At 50.7% G+C, this 20444-nt stretch overlaps 1 protein-coding gene across 1 annotated transcript; it reads right to left on the bottom strand.

Annotated features, from left to right (window-relative positions):
- Window positions 1-73: 73 nt before the first annotated feature.
- Window positions 74-14901, bottom strand: TGFB3 (transforming growth factor beta 3). The gene is made up of 7 exons (XM_034061698.1): window positions 14259-14901; window positions 9017-9180; window positions 7685-7814; window positions 6030-6137; window positions 5044-5215; window positions 4323-4476; window positions 74-2005 (listed from the first exon to the last, which is right to left on the bottom strand). The coding sequence occupies exons 1-7, from the start codon at window positions 14740-14742 to the stop codon at window positions 1847-1849; spliced, it is 1371 nt and encodes a 456-aa protein (XP_033917589.1). The 5' UTR covers window positions 14743-14901; the 3' UTR covers window positions 74-1846.
- Window positions 14902-20444: the final 5543 nt, after the last annotated feature.

Below are 20444 nucleotides of genomic sequence, written 5' to 3'. Positions count from 1 at the left end.
CACACAGGTTGGTGGCCTCCCTCCACAGACCCACCCTTGCTGATCCCTAGCCAACTGGTGATGGTACAGGAAGGGTTGTTTACAGTTTATTGAGATGTTTGAGATTACATGTTATGGCAGCCTGATGTGAGGTATACGGAAGCGGCCACTGTTGTGAAGGGCTTGATGGAAGAGCTGAATTCTGATCTGACCATGGAGAGTCCTGGGCACAGGCGATTAGGACCAGGAACTGGGAGGGGACCAGGAGGAACCTCTGTGGTCTCTAGAACATGACTTTAAGTAGTCATGGTTTGGACAGTCTTAAGAGGCAACCTTCTAAGTCTCACATGGTATTCGAGCACTGGGGAAAAGTCTGTGGCTGAAAGAGCCAATACTTTTTAGAACAGTGAATTGATTTCTTGCCTGGGCAACAACTCTGAGCTTTTTATGAGCATCTCCAACGTTCATGGTAAATCAGGAGGGATATGTTTTTTACCTGCGTGTACAACTCTGTACTGGCAGACCATATATATGCAAATGGACATAGGACATTTGTCAGCTGTGGCAGCTGCACTGCCCTGGTTTTTAAACAGTACTGTTGGAAGTGTTTTATGTTTGAAGGGAGTTTTATATGAATCTCTCAAAAGCAGATGCCAGAGGTGATGTGTACGTGTCTGAAGGACTAGGGCGGCACAGGGCACATAGACACCAGGCACAGTTTGAGGATACCAAGGAATTTCCATTCTGGGTCTTTCTGGCTGACCTAAATTCTGTCTGTTCCTTTGAAGAGACATTTTGGAAAGGGAAAAGATTTTTAGACTGACTGAGTATGCCACAGCAGTAGCAATTTAAATACAGCAAACCATCTAACCCTCCAACAAACAACTTGCTTGTGAAAAAAAGAGCATCTTCCACCCCCCTCCCTCCCCCCCATATTTATTTTTTACAATGTTTTTGAGATTACTATTTTTTAAGTCTTGGTAGGTGAGGTCTGGGCCATGTTCAGGTCATCGTGCAGAACGCTTTAAAGCAGCTCACAAACCACAACAGACAAGGGGTGTAACAGTCCTCAGGCCCAATATTCAGGTACCCACAGACATTGCTCCTGCCCTGACCCAGAAACCATCTCGCAGAAACTCCAGGAAGGGGAAAAGAGCTGAATAGAGGCATCAGTCCCTCTGAAAATGGTCTCAGCACCCTCTTTCTTTGTATTTGCCCACCCTCAGCAGGCTGGCTGGGAGCTACAGTTTGCTTTTAGAAACCAACAGCCAGGATCTGAAACTGAACTTCCAAGTTTGACAGGCACACAGTTTCAGTTGCAGGACTCCTGGATCACAGCTCTGAGGAACAGAAGTCTAAGTGTTCTTTCTGAGCATTTTTTCTCTCAGCAGCTTCCCTCCTTGGTGCATTTTCTTTCTCTGAAGAAACTTTCGGGGTTTCCTCCTACAGAGGAAACTTTTAAATCTTCAGGCCATTGGGGAGGGCTGAGGCCTTGCTATCACTGAAGCTAGAACAGAAAACATATCCCCATTTCCATTTCCCCTTGCACCTGCTCTTTCTCATTCCCATGCTTTCCCTGCTCAACCACCCAGTGCTCAGATCCTCCTCTTCTGCACAAACTGTCCAGCCACTTTGGAGTGTGTGGCCTTTGTGTCACCAAATTCCCAGAAGGAACATGACATCGCCAACAAGACCAAGAAATGTTACAGAAGAGATCCCTAAGGGCTGCCAGATCCTAAGCCACAGGGTTTGGCACTCAGCCCTCAGCATGCGTAGTCTCTGACCCACGGTTCCTTTTGTGTTAGCCTGGGAGCAGGAGTGGGTGCTGACAGTTTCTCTCTTGGCTTTGGGCGGGCCAGGGTGCCTTTCAGCTGCACTTGCAGGATTTCACCACCATGTTGGAGAGCTGCTCCACCTTGGGGGTTCTCCCAACATAGTACAAGATGGTGAGTGGCTCCAGGTCCTGGGGAACACAGCAAGGAGAAGCGGATGCCTCAGGGTTCAGCGTGTTGTATAAGCCCAGCACCTGCAGAAACAAAGCAAATGCGGTGAGACAAAGGAATACATTTAAGCTGGTTGAAGATAGGAAGCAAAGCCAAGCGGTCTCTAGGTGTTTGCAATATGCTCATCAGAGGGTATTTCCCTCAGACAACCAGTACTCGCCTCCCCAGTACTTCCCGATTATGGTCTGCCTCTAAAGGGTCTCACTTGCCCTGGCCTGACTCTTAAGCCAATTTTTAATTGTAATAGCCTTGCTCTGTGGCTAATGTTTAAGGGTTGAAGAAGTCCAAGTATTGTCTCCTTTTATCTCTGACTTAGAATGGTGTCACAATTTTTGCTTTTAACACAGCTGGGTGTAACCAGCCTCGGGCCATGTTGTCTTGGGTTCTGTTAAAGAAACCAGAAGAAAGAACATCAATACTGCTGATTTCAACCAACATCTCTAGATAGCACTGCATGGATGCCAATCCTCTTGTGTATCTTCAGTTCCCACGCAGCTTTGAACTGTCTGATGCTTTCTCCTTCCACTCCATTCTCCGAGTCACTACACTATAAAGCTGGAGCCAGGAGAGTGTCCTGTGGGATCCCACTGGATTCCTCCTCCCAGCTGGCCCTAACCCACAGATGACTGTACACTTCAGCCACGCAACCACTACAGAACAGTTGCCATGTATCTTGCCAGAAGTGGCCACTTCTCAGCAGTAGGCAAATTCTTGAGTTGTGGGGCCAAAATATAATCTCACCTGCACTACTATGGTCTCATTAGGGCTTATCTGGTACAAACAACAGGGTCTGGTACATTGTCTGTTTAACTATCTTATCTTTGGGGATAAGAAATGTTAAGGAAACGTTCTGTTCTATCATCCAAATCCATATAATCACAGTCATTCTGGTAGCAGCAATCTGGGATACTGAGCAAAGTACCCCTGGCTGTACTACAGGGGTACCACATGCTCTGGTGGCACTCTACCCAACAGACAGTAGGTTAAAGAGTGGTGAGAAATCTTTTCACCATGTTTTTCCTAAGTGTTGCCAGCAAGCTGTCAGCAGCTATATTGTTCTAAAGGTTTCTTGGATCATTCGGCTGACCTTAACGCTTGATCGTTTCCTTTCTTGCTCAAGAAAATAAAGAACATTAGGAACATTCTAAAATCTCCTTTCTCTCATACTGATTCAGTCCAGTTATCTAGTAGAGAGCTTCTCAGGACAACCAGATGGTAAAGCTACATGCCCATTACCCTTTCTAAGCTGTTCATTCTCCTGCCTGGTCTTGTGCTTAATACCCAGCATCTGTTCACTTCTTCATTCCCATAGATTGTTCCTGCTGATACAGTCCTTGAGTTCCAGTGAGCCTTGCAAACTCTCAAGAAAATGTTAGCATCCTTTCTGCAGTATCATCCAGTTATCTGTTGTTCAGCTGAATTTACTTTTTCTAGTAACCTTTTTAGTGAATCCTGAAGCTAAGTTGCTAGTGAGCTGCTGCATTGTTTGGATTGCTGCCTTTTCCCTTCTGTGGAGAGAAGAAAATGATTTTCCTCTGGCTTTTCTTGCCTCAGCAATGGACTTTCCGCTCCTTAGTCTGTCTTCTCCCCATGGTACTTCTCTCATGTCTGTGCTTTTCCATTGCTTTTATTTCTTCCAGTCTAGACAGTAGCCAGGCTCAGGTAGAGTTCTTCCCAAAGATTGCCTAGTGTGCTCATGTTAAAGAGTTATGCCTAGCTTACCTAAGAACATTTGCTTTCTGCCAGTTTTTACTCATGAATCTCACTGCCTAGTAGGTTTCTCCCTGCTGTAGGTCAGATGAGAGTTCTACAGCTGCCTATGCAGAAAGGAGAGCTTACGGCGTAGATATGTTCACTTTTGGACATGGACACAGATTTCCCTTCACTTTCAGGCTACAGCTGCCCCTGTAGCTGTGTGCCATGGCACAACAGTTTTGCATGACAACCTGTCACAGAGTGTAGAAAAATCCTCTCTCCAGTGCAGACTCCAGGAGAAATTTAGGCAGAAGTTAATTACCAGAGTTGACGTTTGATGTGAACAATTCAGTTGATACTGTGGCCATTACCAAATAAGTGCCCTAAACCCATCAGTCCTGCTATTTCACATCTTATCTGAGAGACAGCATCCTCCTCCTCAACATTTGGCTGGAACCAATGACTCAGTATTAATTCCAAAGGAAGCACATTTTCCCTGCTGAACCACCTAGGCTCTTCTGCAGTTTCCTTGGACAGTTTTTTACCAGTATTGATCCAAACTGCTTTTGTTGCTCTGAAGAAAGCAGGTGTTGATCACTTGGGGAGAGAGGGGGAATTAGAGCCATAAGCCTCGACAGGATGTACCGTGCTGTGGGTGGTGTCTGCGCTGCGGAGGTATGGACAAGGGCCTGAGCAAAAGTTAGCAAAGTAGCCCTTAGGCTCGTGGACCCATTTCCAGCCAAGGTCCTGTCGGAAGTCGATGTACAGAGAGCGCACACAGCAGTTCTCCTCCAGGTTCCTGAAACACAGTATTAAAACACAGTGAATCTAAAGAGAGGTTTTATATGCGACTGTATGATGTGGCTTCCTGAGCAGAACTTGTACCAGCAGTGCCCAGTGGGATGTGGTGTTTGCCTGTACCACATGCAGAGCAGTAGCATGGGCGAGCAGTGGCGGGCAGCTCAGCAGCCTGGCACTGTTCATGCCTGCTGGAAGGCAGCTTTACCATTGGCCCAGGGAGGCAGCACCCCACTTGCCCACAGCAGCACCTGGCTGCTCTCCAGCACCTGGAGCTAGCAGGTGCTGCCATGGGTCCCTGCCCAAGCTGTGCTCCAGGAAACTGCTTGCAAATTTACTTCAATCCAGTGGCTCAGCCAGAAGCACAAAGCAACTGCTGTACTGGCCAGCATCCCCTTCTTGGATACCACAAGAAGCGGCTGGCTGAGCTGTGCTCCTCCTGTGGCTCCATGGTGACCCACAACCCCCTTGGAGGCCTCTGCCTTTCCCAGTGGCATGAAGTCTCTCCAGACTTGCCCACCTCAGGCATGGGAGGGACCTCATCACTCCAGGCAGGTTTCTTACTTACTGGAAACAGTAGTTGGTATCCAAGGCCCGTTTCTTTCTCTGGCCTCCCAATCCTGGGCTCTCCAGCCGATGTGGAGGTAACATCATCAAGATGAGGTGGGGATTATGCAAGTCTTTCTGCTTCTTCAGGCGCCCCAAATCCCCACGGCCATAGTCGTCCTCACTGTCAATGCCTTCAGAGGAAAAGAGGATCCACAAAGAAGAAATCAGTGTGGAAGTCTGCAACAAGACTTTTCAGTACATTTAACATTCGCATGCCTACCCTTAAACCAGAGTGAAAGGGATTCACGCACCATGTCCACTCACTCTGGGAACTTCTTCCCTCACAGGGACCCCTTTAGTCCTGGTGAATCTGACTGCTGCAGGCCTGAATTAGAGGTTTATGGGCCACCTGTTTTACCATTTGCAAACTCGTGGTGGGGCCATTAATCCATCCCACTCACTCCTGGCTTCAGTCCCAGGACAGTCAGGAAGATGAATGGTTTAAAGAAGATGTCAGATCATTGGCACTCCGAGGAACAGCCTCGGAAATGGAGCCTGTGGGGGCCAGTGGCTGCAGCCCAGGGCTGCAAGCCAGGAGGTTGCTAGTTCTTAGGCCATCCAAGCCACTGACTCTCTGGGCCACCTCACAAAGGATGCCTGACTTCCTTGTGTTTCTGTCACCCTCACTGGAAAGCAGAGCCTCCATAGAAATCTGAGAAGACATCAAGCTGCACTTCCCGGAGAGCCGTTGAAATACAAAACTACTCCTTTCTGCAGACAATCCTGCAAACCTACCCAGCCTGCATTTAATTTTTTCCATTTCTAACCTATGTACAAAATAGGTGTACCCATATAATTAGCATGCAAAACCTGATGCATATGCCTGAAGACAAAAGTTGTGCAATGTATAATGCTTAAATATGCAAAGCAAGACCTTGTTTTTCAGTTTAGATACTCCAGGCTTTCCCTTCCCCAACAGCCTCTCATAACCCAGCTCTTTATCACCTTTGAACTTGATCTCCAAGACTTCGTGCAAATTCTCCAAGATGTCCCCGTTGGGCTGAAAAGTGTGGCAAGGACAGTGTATGCTGATTTCCAGGCCAAGGTTGGACTCTGCAAAGAAGACGACTCCATGAGAAACAGTCTTCCACAGCTGGGACAGCTCCTGGCGCAGGGAAGTTTCACTGAAGACACCTACTGTGGTAACTCCTAGACTGCAGGTCAATCTCAAATTCAAGGATGCTATCAGAGCTGGGGACAGAAGCTGCCTTGGAAAGGAAAGCAGAATCCTGTTGCTTCACCTGTGCAAAAAGCCTTGCTCTTGCTAAAGGGAGTTTCCTGCACAGGTGAGAAGGGTGCTCCTGATTGTTTTTTAGGCTATTTAGCATCCAAAAGCGTTTGTGATCTTCAAGGAGTTCCATTGGAACACAAGTATTTTGAAGAGCTGGCTTGCAGTGTCTGTGTTAAAGCAGTTTTGCCATCCTCAGTACCTGTCTACTCTCTGGCTTCTGGTTAGTGTCTGAAGGAGATGTGAAAATGAGCGGGTTGGATATGGACAAGTAATTTCACTGGAAGCATTCTTCTCAGCAGCTGCAGCCTCCTGTTTTGTTGAACTGCTAGCGGTCTAAGTCACACACACTTTCCAGAGGCAAGTCTATTTTCATAATAACTTCCTGGACCAGTCATGCTGTGTGGGCCTGACTAAGGGAACATAAGACTCTTATGAAAGGTTCTTTTTTATGTTGTGCCATGAATTAAAACATCTGGCTCCCCGGGGCATTGACGAGGTGCCTAGCACCTTTTTTCTCAAGCACTGTATACTCTGTGATGTCTTGTCAGCTAGAGTGCGGGCCCAGAGCTCACTGCAGTTCCAGCCCTGAACTCCAGCCATCAGGACACAACTTAGATTGGTTGAAAAAGGAGGAGCTTACAAGCTCACATCTTACCCTTCCAGGGAGCAGCTGCTTGCCAGCACCTGCATTTCAGTTTGCAGTGGCACCTCGCTTCTATCTGCAAGGCCAGTCCAGCTGTGAATCATGGTGCCTAAACTTCAGCTGTAAATGGGGTCAGTGTTCTTGGGGGGAGCTGCCCTGTAAGTATCTGTTGGGCTGCCCAGTGGTGACAGAGGTATGTTCTCTGCAGTGCTAAAACTTCCATCTATGTGTGTCAGGCTCTGGTATTTCCTCACCTTTATACATGACAAGCTGTAAACAGCTAATGAAACTGGGAATCTTGCCTTTTTTCTCTCTATTAGATTTGCTTCATTCCACACGAAAATTAAACCCGAGCAAGCCTATTTTTTTAATGTATTACAGATCATAGTTTAGACAAGCAGAGGGGTCCCCTCTGGGCTCAGAACTGAAGAACAAAAAGAAGTTCCAGCATGTCTCAGTGAAAACAATTTCCTCCTCCAGAGGATGAATCCTCATTCTGACTCAGCCCACAGAGCTACACAGTGGGGACTCCAGGACAGAGCCCGTAATCTAGCAAACGTCACACACTGAGGTGGCTCTCTGGGGGAAGGTTTGTTCTCAGACTGAAAGGAGCTGCTCTCTATGTGAACCAAGCTCCTGCAGAAAGGGGAGCAGAGCAATATTCCTATCAACACTGATCCACGTTTCTATGGATGCCTCAATAAACGGTCCAGCTAAGACCCCTACCTCTGTGCAGAAGCCACTCACGCACAGTCTCGGTGACATCGAAGGACAGCCACTCAGGGGAGCCCCGTGTCTGTACATTTCTGCCACTGAGGTAGCGCTGCTTTGCTATGTGCTCATCTGGCCGAAGGATCTGCGTGAAAAGGAGCGGTAGAGAGAATCAGCCAGTGTCGCACATATGGAAGGTACAGTCTTGGGTCTTTAGTTTTTCCACAGCTTGCTAAAACCTAATTCAGAAGATTGGTCCTGCCAAATGAGACACCAGGAATACACTGGCACAGGTGAGAGGACATACTTCACAACCAATCTGGGCTCTAGAGTTGCCCAGCAGCGGGCAATACAGCATCTTGCCGCAGGCCCAGCAAGCCTACTGAGTCCTACACAGTGGTGTTGTCATGTGTCCTACCCTCTTCAACTCCTATCAAACCACACCCACGTTGAACAGGTTTGGAGACTTCTCCCCCTCCTCTGACACCTCTTCCTGCTTCCAAACAGCCACAGCCTGTGCAAAGCGTTCCTTCCTGCAGGACCCCAAGTTCACTGCACAGAGCACTGAATCTATGGAGAAGCTCTGGGATTGCCTCTTTGTCAGTTGTGTCATCTGGCGGAGAATTGCTCTGACCTTTGAAGCTGAATTCCAGGAAGCTCTCAAAAGCTACCAGCCATAGGGCAATTACAGCTGTGCTTTTACTGCAAAGCAGACAGACATTAGCCTGTGGGAATGTGCCACCTGGATGTCGGACTATACCATTAGCTGGGTGGTCCAGGCCAACTTAAGACCACTTTGAAACCTGAATCAGACCTTATTCTGCCAGGGGAGTCCATGAGTTCAAACCAATCTCCAGATAAGTACTAGTGCCATGAATGATGCCCCTGAGGAGCTGCTGCTGAAGGAACTTTGAAAGCTAGCATTATTTTTGCAGTAAATCAGTGACAAGACAGCGAGCTCCACCCGCTGGATTAGCACCAACTGTACTGTGACAGCCCGAGGAACAAAACTGCCAAAGGACGTAGGCAGCAGATGTGACACAAAGGTCAGGACTGCTCCAGTGGTGAGGGGTTCCCCTTCCAACCCCCATCTCAGTGCAGCAAAAGCTGCAGTGGGCCCCATGCCAGAGTGCCCAGAGCAGCCAGCCAGTGTGAGTGCGAAAAGTTGGCATCACACTGTAAAAGGAAAGAAAGGTGACTGTATCACCGCATATGCTGGAAGAAGCCTGGGGTACAGCATGCAGTCTCCTCTGTCTTCTGTGGCCCTGCACATATCAACTAAGGCAGGCATAAAGCAGCCAAGCTACAATGGGCTCAAGCACAAGGGAAGGTGAGAAGAGTACTCACCTGGAACAGCTCAATGCGCTGCTCGCTGCGTTTGGAACTTGGGTTGGGCACACGCAGCACCCGAAACTCGGCCCGGAACAAGTTGGTGCTGTTCTTCTCTGCCGAGGACACATTAAAGCGGAATACGTTGGAGGTGACACCTTTTGGACAAATGCCCAGCTCATCTAGGAGAAAGAAAGATGGAAGGACTGAGAACCATAGGGCATAGGGGCAGGATGTCAGATATTTAAACAAAATTTGCAGCTAGTGGGGCCCGTTTACAGCAGGGATGATGGTGTGACTGATCATCCTGGAGACATGAAGGATTCCAGTGCCATTGATTCCTAGTTTTACAAACCCTTATAGTGAAAGCCAGCCAAGTGTCCACAAAGCATGAGGTGTGAAAGATATTTCAGTGCAGTGACTATTGAGTGTGTACTGAAAAAACTGAGTTTTAAGATCAGTTCTAACTCATAACCTGGAGAAGGAATTAATGAATAGTACTAGATAGAGTTCTTCAAGGTCAGAGTAACAGTGCTGAGAGGCCTGTGGAGATTGGATACGTGAACAGGAAATGTTCTGTGTGTTTATGTATGCCCACTGAACAGAAAAATACATTTCACAGATGCCCCAGAAAAGAGCAGGTAAAAGCTATGAGGTCCAAAACAGAGTCTTCAAGAGAAAATAAGCTTCTCTTCAATGGAACCATTTTGGTCCCATGGAAAAAAATCTTTGTTGTTCCTCTCCTGTTGACTTCTGTTAGTCTTCCAAGGCTCTAGCATCATTAAGGCTTCCTGCAGACAAGACTCAGCAGCTCCTGCTCTACACCCACGTGCACGTTTGTTTGCAGCCCTCTTGTATGAGCTCTGACTGTTGCCCAGTGCTACATGAGGCTCCTGTCAGCTGACAGCTGTTTTTTTAACAAACAAACAGAAAGAAAAACTATCTCCTGTTCTCAGCCACAGTTCCAGCCGGTGACAAACAGGCTAGAAACCCCAACTGAAGCAACCTTCCAGCTGATTCCTGAAGCTGTCCCTCTCTGCACAAACATTACTGTCTTTCCAGGGAAGCAGCACCTGAGCACCAAGGTTCACGTCCCACACCAGGTTCTGGTTTGAGCAACACTGATGCACTTCCAGAGTCATGTCCGTGAAGATGAAGGTTGCTTTCTTGTGCTAAACTCGGATTCAGCAAGCAGGAGGCTGACAGTTTACAAAGATATACTCTTTGGGAGCTAAAGCTTTACTGAGTAAGCTAAAGCTCACACTGGGCTTCAATTGGAGGTGGGGGAGGGGGGTTGTCATTTGTACCACTGAATGAACAGCTTCCCATATAGGAAAGTCTCTGGCTGCTATTGAAGAGATGGAGGTTCAGCAGTCCCAGGAGACCAGACTCCCCTGCAGCCATGAGCTGATATGCTCAGCTCAACAATCCTGCAGCGCGAACAGTACACCAAGCCATGTGAGGACGCCCACTGTTGGCACTCCACCACTATGATCAGTTCTAGGTTTTATGCCACAGAAAAGCACAGCAGAAAACCCAAACTGATCTCGTTAACAGCCCAAAGGCTTCCTAGCTGAAGTCTAACACTGATAAGTAACTGTTCTGCATCCTAGACTTAGGTAGATACTGTGTTTTAATACCCCCCTGAAGCTGTTGTGCAGTCCTAGCCCTATTAATAGTGCTGTTAATAGCCTGCCCTTCCATTTCATACCTGGCTGCCTGTCCATGACGGATGTGCCGGTAATGCAATAATCGGAAATGCCCTTCTAGATCAGACTACTGGTCAGCCTAGCCCAGTATCTGTTTGCAGCAGTAGTGCTTTATCTGACAATCTGTTCAGAGGCTGCAGATCCAGTCCCACACTACAGTGCAGATGAGAGACAGATCTCTGTTTATCCTTACAATTTATGGCTGTTAGGCAGCCATGGTGGTAAGAGTACTGTATCTGCTGTATTTTCCCTGCTGTTCCCATATTGCCTTCTACCTACTTCACCAGCAAGGTGCTGGTGTCTTGGAAGACCTAGTGGAAACAGTAATAGCTGTCTTCCCTAAGAAGTTTCATGTTCCCTTCATACCCTGTGAACAAGCCCTTTGTGATGGTGAGATGGACATGCATTCTGTGTTTCACTGTGAACACTGTGCGGTTGGTGCCTGCTTCTCGCAGCAGTGTGTCCAGGATACAGGTCAAACACCCAGGAAGCTGACTGCTTTGGGGCAGAGTTGTTTCTGCAAGAGGGCACACACAAAGGAGGTGAGGGGATTTTGTCAGGGAACTTGGTCCAGTCCCAGCTCAGGTGTGTTAATCACACTGGAATCCGGATGTGTCTACTTTCCACCTACCAGCATGGAGCAAAGCCTGGAGGCAGTACTCCTGCAGGCTCTTACAGTCTACATCACTCAGTGGCAGTAACCGAGCCTGGAGACAGAGAATCTGTGACACCCTACATACCCATGCCAGGCTGTGTCTCACATGACAGGATGTATCCTCACCATCAGACCCTGCTGTTAGTGTAGAACCCGAACAGCCCAGAGCTGTTTACTGCACGAATTATGAGACCAGTAGCCTCTTAGTATGGACAACATATTACAGAGAGCAGGTTCGTTTGGGATCTTCCCTTTTCCTACCACTGCTTTCAGTGAGGTGCAGCTTCTCCATGTGCTGCACATCCTACACAGCTGCTGTTCCTGGCAAGCCCCAAGAAGGGTTTGATGTCAAGGAAGAACAGGCTGTCTGTGAGCAGGTATTGCTTCACTCTATAGTACACCACTGCTACTTCAAGGTGTTCCATGCCAAAGCTGCATAACTTTGGATTAAAAAATACTGGTCATCTGGAACTTTGCAGGTGACAAGCTTGGAGGGAGGAGACGCTTGTCCCCAATGACCCATGGCTTTGATTGCCTTGTCTCTCAAGCTGGCTTGGAAAATGGCATCTGTTTTTCTTCAGGAAGGTCAGCAAAGCCATTTGCAGGACCACTGCAGATGCTCTCTGAATTTGAACCTAACCAAATCAGTGCTTAAGCAGGTCTGAACTCCCATGAGTTTCAGGAGGACCTTGAACTGAATGGCTGGTCAAGACAAAGTTATTATCTGAAAGTCCCCTGTAATTCAGGCAATGAGCCTGAGAGGCACAGCAGAAAAAAAACCAATCTGTAAGTCACCAAGCAGCTCAAAGTAGGGATGGGGAACCTGCTCCTGAATATCCTTCCTTCCTAGAAGGATGGGGCTCTCCACGCTGCTATTTTTGCTCCTTAGTTCTCCTGACATTTGGGCCTGAAGTCCTTGAGAAGGATGAGTTATCTGAGCCAGGGAGCTGCTTGACTAATGGTTTGGAGCTAGAACAGTTCGTGTGTATGCGAATGTGCGTGCACACACGCTTCAGACTTGCCTGTCTCGTCCTCACAGTTCCCTCAATGGAGCAGTCCTCCCCTTCCCCCCAGAGGAGGCTGCCCCTGGCTCAGCGCGTGCTCTGAGATCACCACCTGGCACAGGGACAGAGCCATGGGAAAGTTGAAAATCGGCCACTTCTGAAGACATGGGGCCAGATTCAGCCATGGTGCAAGCGATGAAACTCCCCAGGTTTCAAGAAGAGCACATCTCCTGACACCACAGGCTGTCTGCAGCGTGTCTCTCCCGCTGTGACCCAGCTCCAAAGTTTCCTCTTTCTCTGGTGGTAGCATCTGTGCTGCCCACTCCCAGGAATTAAACCTCAGCACTACTTGGTCTTTTGAACCTGCTGCTCAGCACCTTGCCCAGTGTCCTACAGGGACAGGTTCATTCATTTCCATAGGAATCTTCCTCAATCCACAGTCCCTCCTCACCGTCCCTTCTCATGCATCACATCTTCATTCCTCTTTCCCTTCTGCTTTATCCAAATCCACTCCTGTGACTTCATTTCCCACTGCTGTGCCTTCCCCGCTTCCTTCCCCGGAACACACTGGTTCACAGTGAGGCTGTGCTATTTTTCACAGACACTTGGTTTCCCCATATATTTTTAGAATTTCCCAAACGACACTTCAGTAGGTCAAAAATGCTGAAATATGGGTAAGCTGCTGTACTCCGTGCACCTTCTGTTCCTCGGGTCTTGGTGTCTCCTGAGCTAAGAGCTAATCATATAACCATATGGAGCGCAGTCTGTTAGAGATTAAGTGAAATTTGTTGCATTACCACACTGTAACTCTTATTCCAGCTCATCATATGTCAAGATTAACATAAACCTGGCAGAGTAAATGCATTCTGAGGCTGCCTGCACCAAGTCATAGCTCCTCCCCAGAACTGCTAGCATTCAAATCTTGTCCCCAGGACTGCACTACATCATGGGAGGACACCCCAGATAGTGGTATGGCTGCACGCCTGCCAACATCTTCCAACCCTAAGCACAGACTGAAAGGTTTGCTTCTGCCTACATGTGCTCAGCATCTGCAGTCTGCTTGGGGTTCATGTCTGCTCAATCTCTGTCTTTGCATCTGCATCTGCTCAGCTTTTGCACCTGAATCTGTTTAGTGTCCGCATCTGGGCCTGCTCATCATCTGTTCCACACCTGCTCAACATCTGTCACGTTTCCTTAGTGCCTGTGTTCTCTTGGGGGTCCCCTTAGCATAGCTGTCTGCTCTGCACCTGCTCAGCATCCCTGTTATCTTCTACTCACTCTCTGGAGCCTCACATTCATTACCCGAGTAACACTCTCGACAGTGTAACTCTCGTTAGCAACCTCTTCAGCAAGTGCCCCCCCCTCGGACTGTGCGAGTGCCGCACAGAGCGAGCAAGTTGCCGGTATCTCTGCGGCAGGCGCTGGAGCTTGAGCAGGGAGGAGTCCGTCTCTACCTGCCCTTCACCAAACACGAGACCCGCACCTTCTCCCAGCCCAGTGCGCACGGTTCACTCCACACTCAAGCCGCATCCCACCGCCACATCCCGCACACGTCCGGGCTCCACACACTGGCTGGCCCCGCCGCTCCCGCCTGAGGCCTGGGCCGATGCTGCCCCCAGCCCCCCGCCGTCCTGCCGGTGCCCCGCGCCCGCCGCCCCGGGGCTCCCTCGCCTGGCTCGGGCAGCGCCGCGCCCCCCCCGGCCGCACTTGCCCCGCGGGGAGGAGGAGAATCCCCCCCCTCCCCCCTTCTTCGCGCTCCCGCCCCGCAGGGAACGCGGCCCCTCCCGCGGGGGCCCGGCGCCCCTCGGCCCCCCCCTCTGCGGCCGGGATCCCGGGCAGGCTGCCTCGCGGGCGCGGCACCCCGGCCGGCGCGGGGGGAGCCCAGCACTTACTGTGCTCGGGAAGGCCCTGGATCATGTCAAATTTATGGATCTCTTTGGCATAGTATTCGGATTCGGTGTTGTCCTGCGAGCAGCTCTCCTCCTTCTCCTCCTCCATCTCTTCCAGCAGCTCCCGGGTGCTGTTATAGAGGGCGAGGATCTGGTAGGGCACATGGGCCGGCCCCACTGTCTCCGGGGGACTGGTGAGCCGCAGTTTGCTCAGGATCTGGCCCCGGATGGCTTCAACCCTCTTTTTCTTGATGTGGTCCAGATCCAAGGTGGTGCAGGAGGACAGCGAGAGGCTCACAGTAGCAAAGCTCAGCAGGCAGAGCAGCACCAGAGCCCTTTGCACGTACATCTTCATGTGCGAGGGGGCGGCAGCGGCGGCCCCCGGGAGCGGCCCCCGGGCGGCGGCGAGCGGGCGCGGGGGACCGGGCGGTGTGCTGGCAGCAGTCTCCCCAGATCCCGCAGGCTGAGGTTTGGCGAGGAGGTGCATGAACTCACTGCGCCGTGCGCGACTCAGGACTTCCAGGAAGAGCTGGCAGCGCTCCGCAAGGAGAAGCGGCAGGCGCCGTGCCTCGCCGCGCCGGGCTCCTTCCCCATGCGCCGCCCCGCGTCCCGCGGAGCCGGGGGCGCCCCGCCGCCGCACGTGTCAGCGGCCCGCACCGCCCCGCCGCCGCGGGGGGAGCGCCGCGCCCGCCCCTCTCTCTGCACCATTCATCCCCGCACCGGGCCCCGTGTCCTACATCGCCCGGTGCCTGACCCCCCGCGGCCGGGAGAGCGGTACCGCGGAGCTCCCCGCACAGCCACCCGCTGTGCCCCGGCTGCGCACCGCACCGAAAAGCGCCGCCCCTCCCCTCCCCTCCCGCGCACACTGCGTCTCCCGCGGCCTCGCAGCTTAAATTTTATACCTCCCTCCCATGACGTGCCCGGGCCGGGGCTCGGACGGGGGAGGGAACTCGAAGCCCGGCCTTCGCCCGCAGCACCGCGCTGATGGCTTCAGCAGCAGCGCACCCACAGCCGCCCGCCCTCCTCCTCCTCCGCCGCTACCCGCCCCTCCCCCCTGCGGGGCCCCGCAGCCGCCCCCCGCGCTGCCGGCGGCGCCGGGCCCTCGCGCCCCGGGGCCGGGCCCCTCCGCTGCGGGGCGGCCCCGCGCGCCGTCCGACGTGGCCTCCGCACCGTCTGGACGGCGGCGTGCGAACGCCCCCTGCTGGCAGTCGTGGCGGCGGCGGTCGGACCCTTCGCGGTGGTCCGGAGCGGGGAGACCCCGCCCGGTTCCAGCTGCGAAATCGCGTTAAAAGCCGCTAAAAATATCCCGAATAGTTTCCTGATGCGGTGCGTTCTGAGGGAGAGAGGGGGGGCCGGGGGGCGGGCGGGGGTCTGCGGCGCTCCCGTGAGCCCCGGGCCAAAGGGGAGGCAGCTGGAGGCAGGGTACAGCCGTGCGGCCCTGCGGGCAGGTGGCCGCTGCAACGCCGAGGAGTCCCCACGACGGCAGCCAACCGTGAGGGGAAGCAGCTGGTTCAGACACCCGCTGCCCTCGGCGGGGAGCTTACTGCACTGTACAGATACCTGAAAGCAGGTTGTAGTGAGGTGGGGGTCGGTCTGTTTTCCCGAGTAGCACGTGATAGGACTAGAGGTAACAGCCTCAAGCTGCACCAGGGGAGGTTTCGATTGGATATTAGGAAAAATTTCATCATGGAGAGGGTGATCAGGCACCGGAACAGGCTGCCCAGGAAAGTGGTGGAATCAACATCCCTGGAAATGTTCAAGCAATGTGTAGATGAGGCACCCTGTGATATGGTGGACTTGGCAGTGCTGGTAATGGTTGGATTTGATGGTCTTCAAGGTCTTTTTCAACCTAGTTGATTCTACGATTCTATAGCTGACAAAGCAGCATCCCAGCCGGGGTTCAGGTCCATGACCTGGGCCTGTACAGGCTCCTCTCTGGGACATGCCCTGACCGTGGGCACCCACCACGCCAGCCTTCCTCCTCCCTGTCCAGGCCACACCTGTGCCCAGTGCCCTGAAGCCCAGGGGCTCCTGGTCCCTGGAGTGAGCTCCTTTCTGCCTTGGCCTAGACGCTGCCCCAGGCACGCAGTGACTCCTCGCCCATCACCCAGCCCTTCTCCTGAGGCCTGCAGAGGAGCACCTGAACACCCAGTGTTCTGGAGCAGGATGGTGGCTTTATGGCTTCCCAACCCCGCACAGCCGGTGGCAGCACTGGCTGTTTTGCCGAAAAAGAAGCCAGGAGTTTCAGGCCGACTGTGCTGCTGGGAAGGTGCAGCAGGGACAGCTGCTGCAGGGCTGTGTGTGAGGCAGGAGCTGGGCACAGCTCCCTGCAGAAGCAAGTCCTGGGGGCTTCTTGCTCTGGAGAGGTGCGCCCTGGGGGCTGGAAACACCAGCAGGGCTTCGGAGAGCCTTCTTGTGGGGTGTGGGGTCCGGAGAGCAAAGCCAGCTCAGAGGCCAGCTCCTCACTGAAGACATGGAGTGTACAAGAGGTTCAGAGGAAATCCATGGGGCAGCTCAGGGTGCTTGATGCCTGGTGAACCCATTCACTGCAGCTCTGAGACCAGATGGTGAGCTGCTCACAGTTTGTGTGTGCTTTGCTTGGGAAAGAGGAATAAGAGTTCCTTGATGGAGCAGACAAAGATGTAACAAGATCTGGTGGCTCTAAGATGATGTCAGACGAACCACGACTTGGAGTAAGGTGCAAAGTCTGAGGGCTGCTATTAGGTATCCATGGAATATTTTTATATAGATTGGGATGGATATTTCTAGAGCTCCCCAAGCACTTTTAAAATGAATTCTGGATGCTTTTCTGCTCTGGGACCTCTATCCTGCATCAGGTTGGAGTTCACACTAAATGCAGTAGAACTGATTGCTTTGGACTTCAGCAATCCATTTGCTACAGTGCTGCATGGTGAGTTATTAGTTAAGGTGGAGATAAGTACAGGAATTATGAGAGATTGTATTGTTCCCCAGTGGCTGGTCCCGGACCTAGTTTTCATTAATGATCTTGGCACACTGAAATGGATGTATTAATGAAATTGGCTGCTGATCCAAATTTGGCAGGCATTGTCAGTACAGGGGAGGACTGGGATATCCTATAGGAGCAGGTAGGCAATTTTGATGGCTGAGACTGTAGAAGTGGGATGAAATGCAATAGTACAAAATGTAAGGTTATGTTGTTGATAGCTGAGAGCAGACTTTTCTGTTGCAAGTTGGCAGCAGGGACTTACTGCTGGGAAATAACAGTGGAGAAGGATGTCAGTGTGATGCAGGTTCCAGTATTAGGCTGTTCAATTTCTGCCCTGGCCATTGCTTGCTCCCAGCTGAGGAGGTGGGAAAGCTCCACAGTCTGATGTGCGCTGGAACCACCGCTGGTGGCTGCAAGCAACAGTCTCTAACAGGTTGCACATTTCGGACACACTGGAATCCAGCTGGGCTGAGGGAGAGTCCAGCAGGGCTACTGAATGTGTGAGTATTGTAGGAAGTATTTCACACTTGGCAACACTGGCTGGAGTTTGACAGCCTGAACTGGGGCTGATGAAACCCAAACAGCATCTGTTCTCATGGAGATCAATAGATGCAAATGTGTGGGCCTTTTCTGCCTGTCAAAGCCCCTTCCACCTTCAAGAGGGAGGAACCTCCTGTTTGAAGCTTTGCAGTTATTAGGAGATTTTGTCCTGGAACTCACATAAATAACAGAATATTTGCAGTTGTTTCCATCCTCCAAAACCCCTTAGAGATGGAGCAAATACTTTCAGGTGTGTGGAGAAAAAAGATGCAGAAAAATCACACTGACATGCTTGGTGCTGCCAGTGTGCTGCTAGTGTGGAACAGGCTACAGCAACAGTCCTTGCTGAATGCTCTGCTTCCCAGTGGAAACTTAATGTTTTCAATGAACTGGCCCATGTCGAAATCAGGAGTCTGGCTGTCCGCCTGATGTGAAAACTGGGTGAGGAAGAAAGGCGCAGCGCTGTGTTGCTGCTTGCTACTGGAATTGCCCTGCATCCCATAAATCCTACTGCTGCTTAACAAAATGTGCTCTGAATAAGGTGATCCTTGTTTTCTCCCACAGTAGTGCTACCATGTGGGCCTTCCACCACTGCTGTAGCTTTAACTATGTATGTATGCCCTTGCTCTAAAGGTGGTCTAGGATCAGGAGCATGTGGGAGTGCTCAAGTGTGATTGCTTTCCCAGACTCTCTTGGCTTTCTCTCGGATAGGAGGATCAGACACAAGCTCTATTCATAGGTCCAGTCCAGTAATCAACAGCAAACAGCACTAGTGGTGGACCCTGTTAGTCCTATTCTGCGTGGCTGGGTTTGGGTTGGAACCAGATGGAGAGAGTGCATGCTTAGGTGTAAGAACATCTGTGAAAGGAATGCCTGCGTAGTTCTCACTTGCTGTTTAGATGAGAGGGGGTGGCAGTGCTGTGATTTACAGTGAGGCAAACTCACTGAACTGAAAAACTGAACAAGTAAGGCAGGCTGAGAGCTGAGAATACACCTGAAACTGGGAAAGAGAAACCCTGGCACCATGGATATGGACAAGAAAGGAAGCAGGCATAGAAAATGGCTTTAGAGGGCCACAGCAGCACCAGACATTCATCCTGTTAGCTGTCTCCTCCTCAGTTGACTGGGACTGCTCAAAGTTCAGGATCAAGTGCTGCCTGTGGTGTCACCAGTAGGGCAGGGGAGAATTAATCTGTTCAAAAAAGGTAACCCCAATGTATAAAGCAAGTGCAATCCATTTTAGCCATCTCATGAAATGAAGGATGAAAACTTTTTTTCCATTGTTGCTCTCCCCAGGCAGGCAAAAATGTGTCAGGGTGGGTGACAAATCTGATTCCAATGAGTAGAACAGTATAGAGGGACTCAAGGCAAAACAGATTTTAGGTTCCATTCTTTCTGCTTGTCTGCTGTTCTCTCTCATCAGGTATCTCTGAAGTCAGATGTCAAAGGTCTGAGTAAAGTTTGGATTCCCCAAATGCCTAAACATTTTCTTTCCTGCGCATGGACTTCACACTCCTGCAATTGGCCCAAGATTCCTGTCACAGAGGTGGGCAGTAAGCAGCACAGTGTGCCTTGGGGGAAGCTGGGATGTGTTAGTGGGGTGTTGTCTGGGATGGGGACCCTGGGGAACAGTGAGGAAGGACTTGGGGAGTCAGTTCCAAACAAGTGAACCCACTTGTCCTGCTGCCTTGTGGTCTGTCCGTCCAGGGTGGCACCTGCTACTGGTTCCCACCTTGCCTCTGGAAGGAACACCAGGCTAGCAAACTGCCTGGGGCCACAGCTGGCAGTGCACTCCTAAATGAGGGGTTCTTGCCCTCCTTCTTCAGCATACACTGCCCAGGTGCTTTCGCATTGCTAAGAGCTCTTTTCCCATCAAGAAGGCCAGCTGTAAGTGTGCATTTGTACTCAGACATCCTGCAGCAGCTACTACAACCTGGGGGCCGTAGTCCCCTCTGCCTCTTGGTATATATGCATTGTTGCGGCAGCTCCTCTGAGGAGCAGATGGGAACTAGGAAATGCAGGGACATACCCCCATTGCTCTGGTGGTAAAGCACAGGGTGGGTTGGAAACTGCCCTCTCTACCTCATGGATACTTGAATCTTAAGAGAAGAACAAAGTATCTGGAAGATCATAACTTCATAAAGGCTAACCAGCCTGGCTTCAAAAAAGGAAAATCACATCTCACTTACCAAATTCCTTGAACATGTCAAGGTTTGTAAAGGGAGATATTATCTTTTATTAGACCAATTGATGTAGCTGGAATAAACAGATAAGCTTTCAGGCACAGAAACACTTCTTGTATGTTTTTTTTTCCAGCTGTATCAGTTGGTCTAATAAAAAACTATTACCTCTGCCCACAAATCTTATTTCACTTAATCCTTAGATCATCACAGTCACAGCACAACTACATGAAAATGTCAGTAAGGAATGGAAAAAGGGAGAATTATTTGACACAATTTATTTAGACATCTTATTAAAGTTCTTCATCCAGTCCATGAACTTCTACTAAAGCTAAGCAGGTATGGAGTGAGGTGGGGGGCCTTTACTGGAAGGTGTTCCCGGACAGCTGAAAACTTTAGGATGATGCAGTTAATTTTTCTCATGGCACAGTGTTAACAGTGTAGTCTGTGGTGTGCTACAGTTGTTGAGTGTAGCAGATGAATAAATGGGTGACACTTATT

The sequence above is a fragment of the Melopsittacus undulatus genome, chromosome 4 (genome assembly GCF_012275295.1).
Source record: "Melopsittacus undulatus isolate bMelUnd1 chromosome 4, bMelUnd1.mat.Z, whole genome shotgun sequence".
In the NCBI taxonomy this organism is placed as follows: Eukaryota; Metazoa; Chordata; class Aves; order Psittaciformes; family Psittaculidae; genus Melopsittacus; species Melopsittacus undulatus.
The sequence above is the reverse complement of the archived record's forward strand: the minus strand, read 5'-3'. Positions and strand labels throughout refer to the sequence as shown.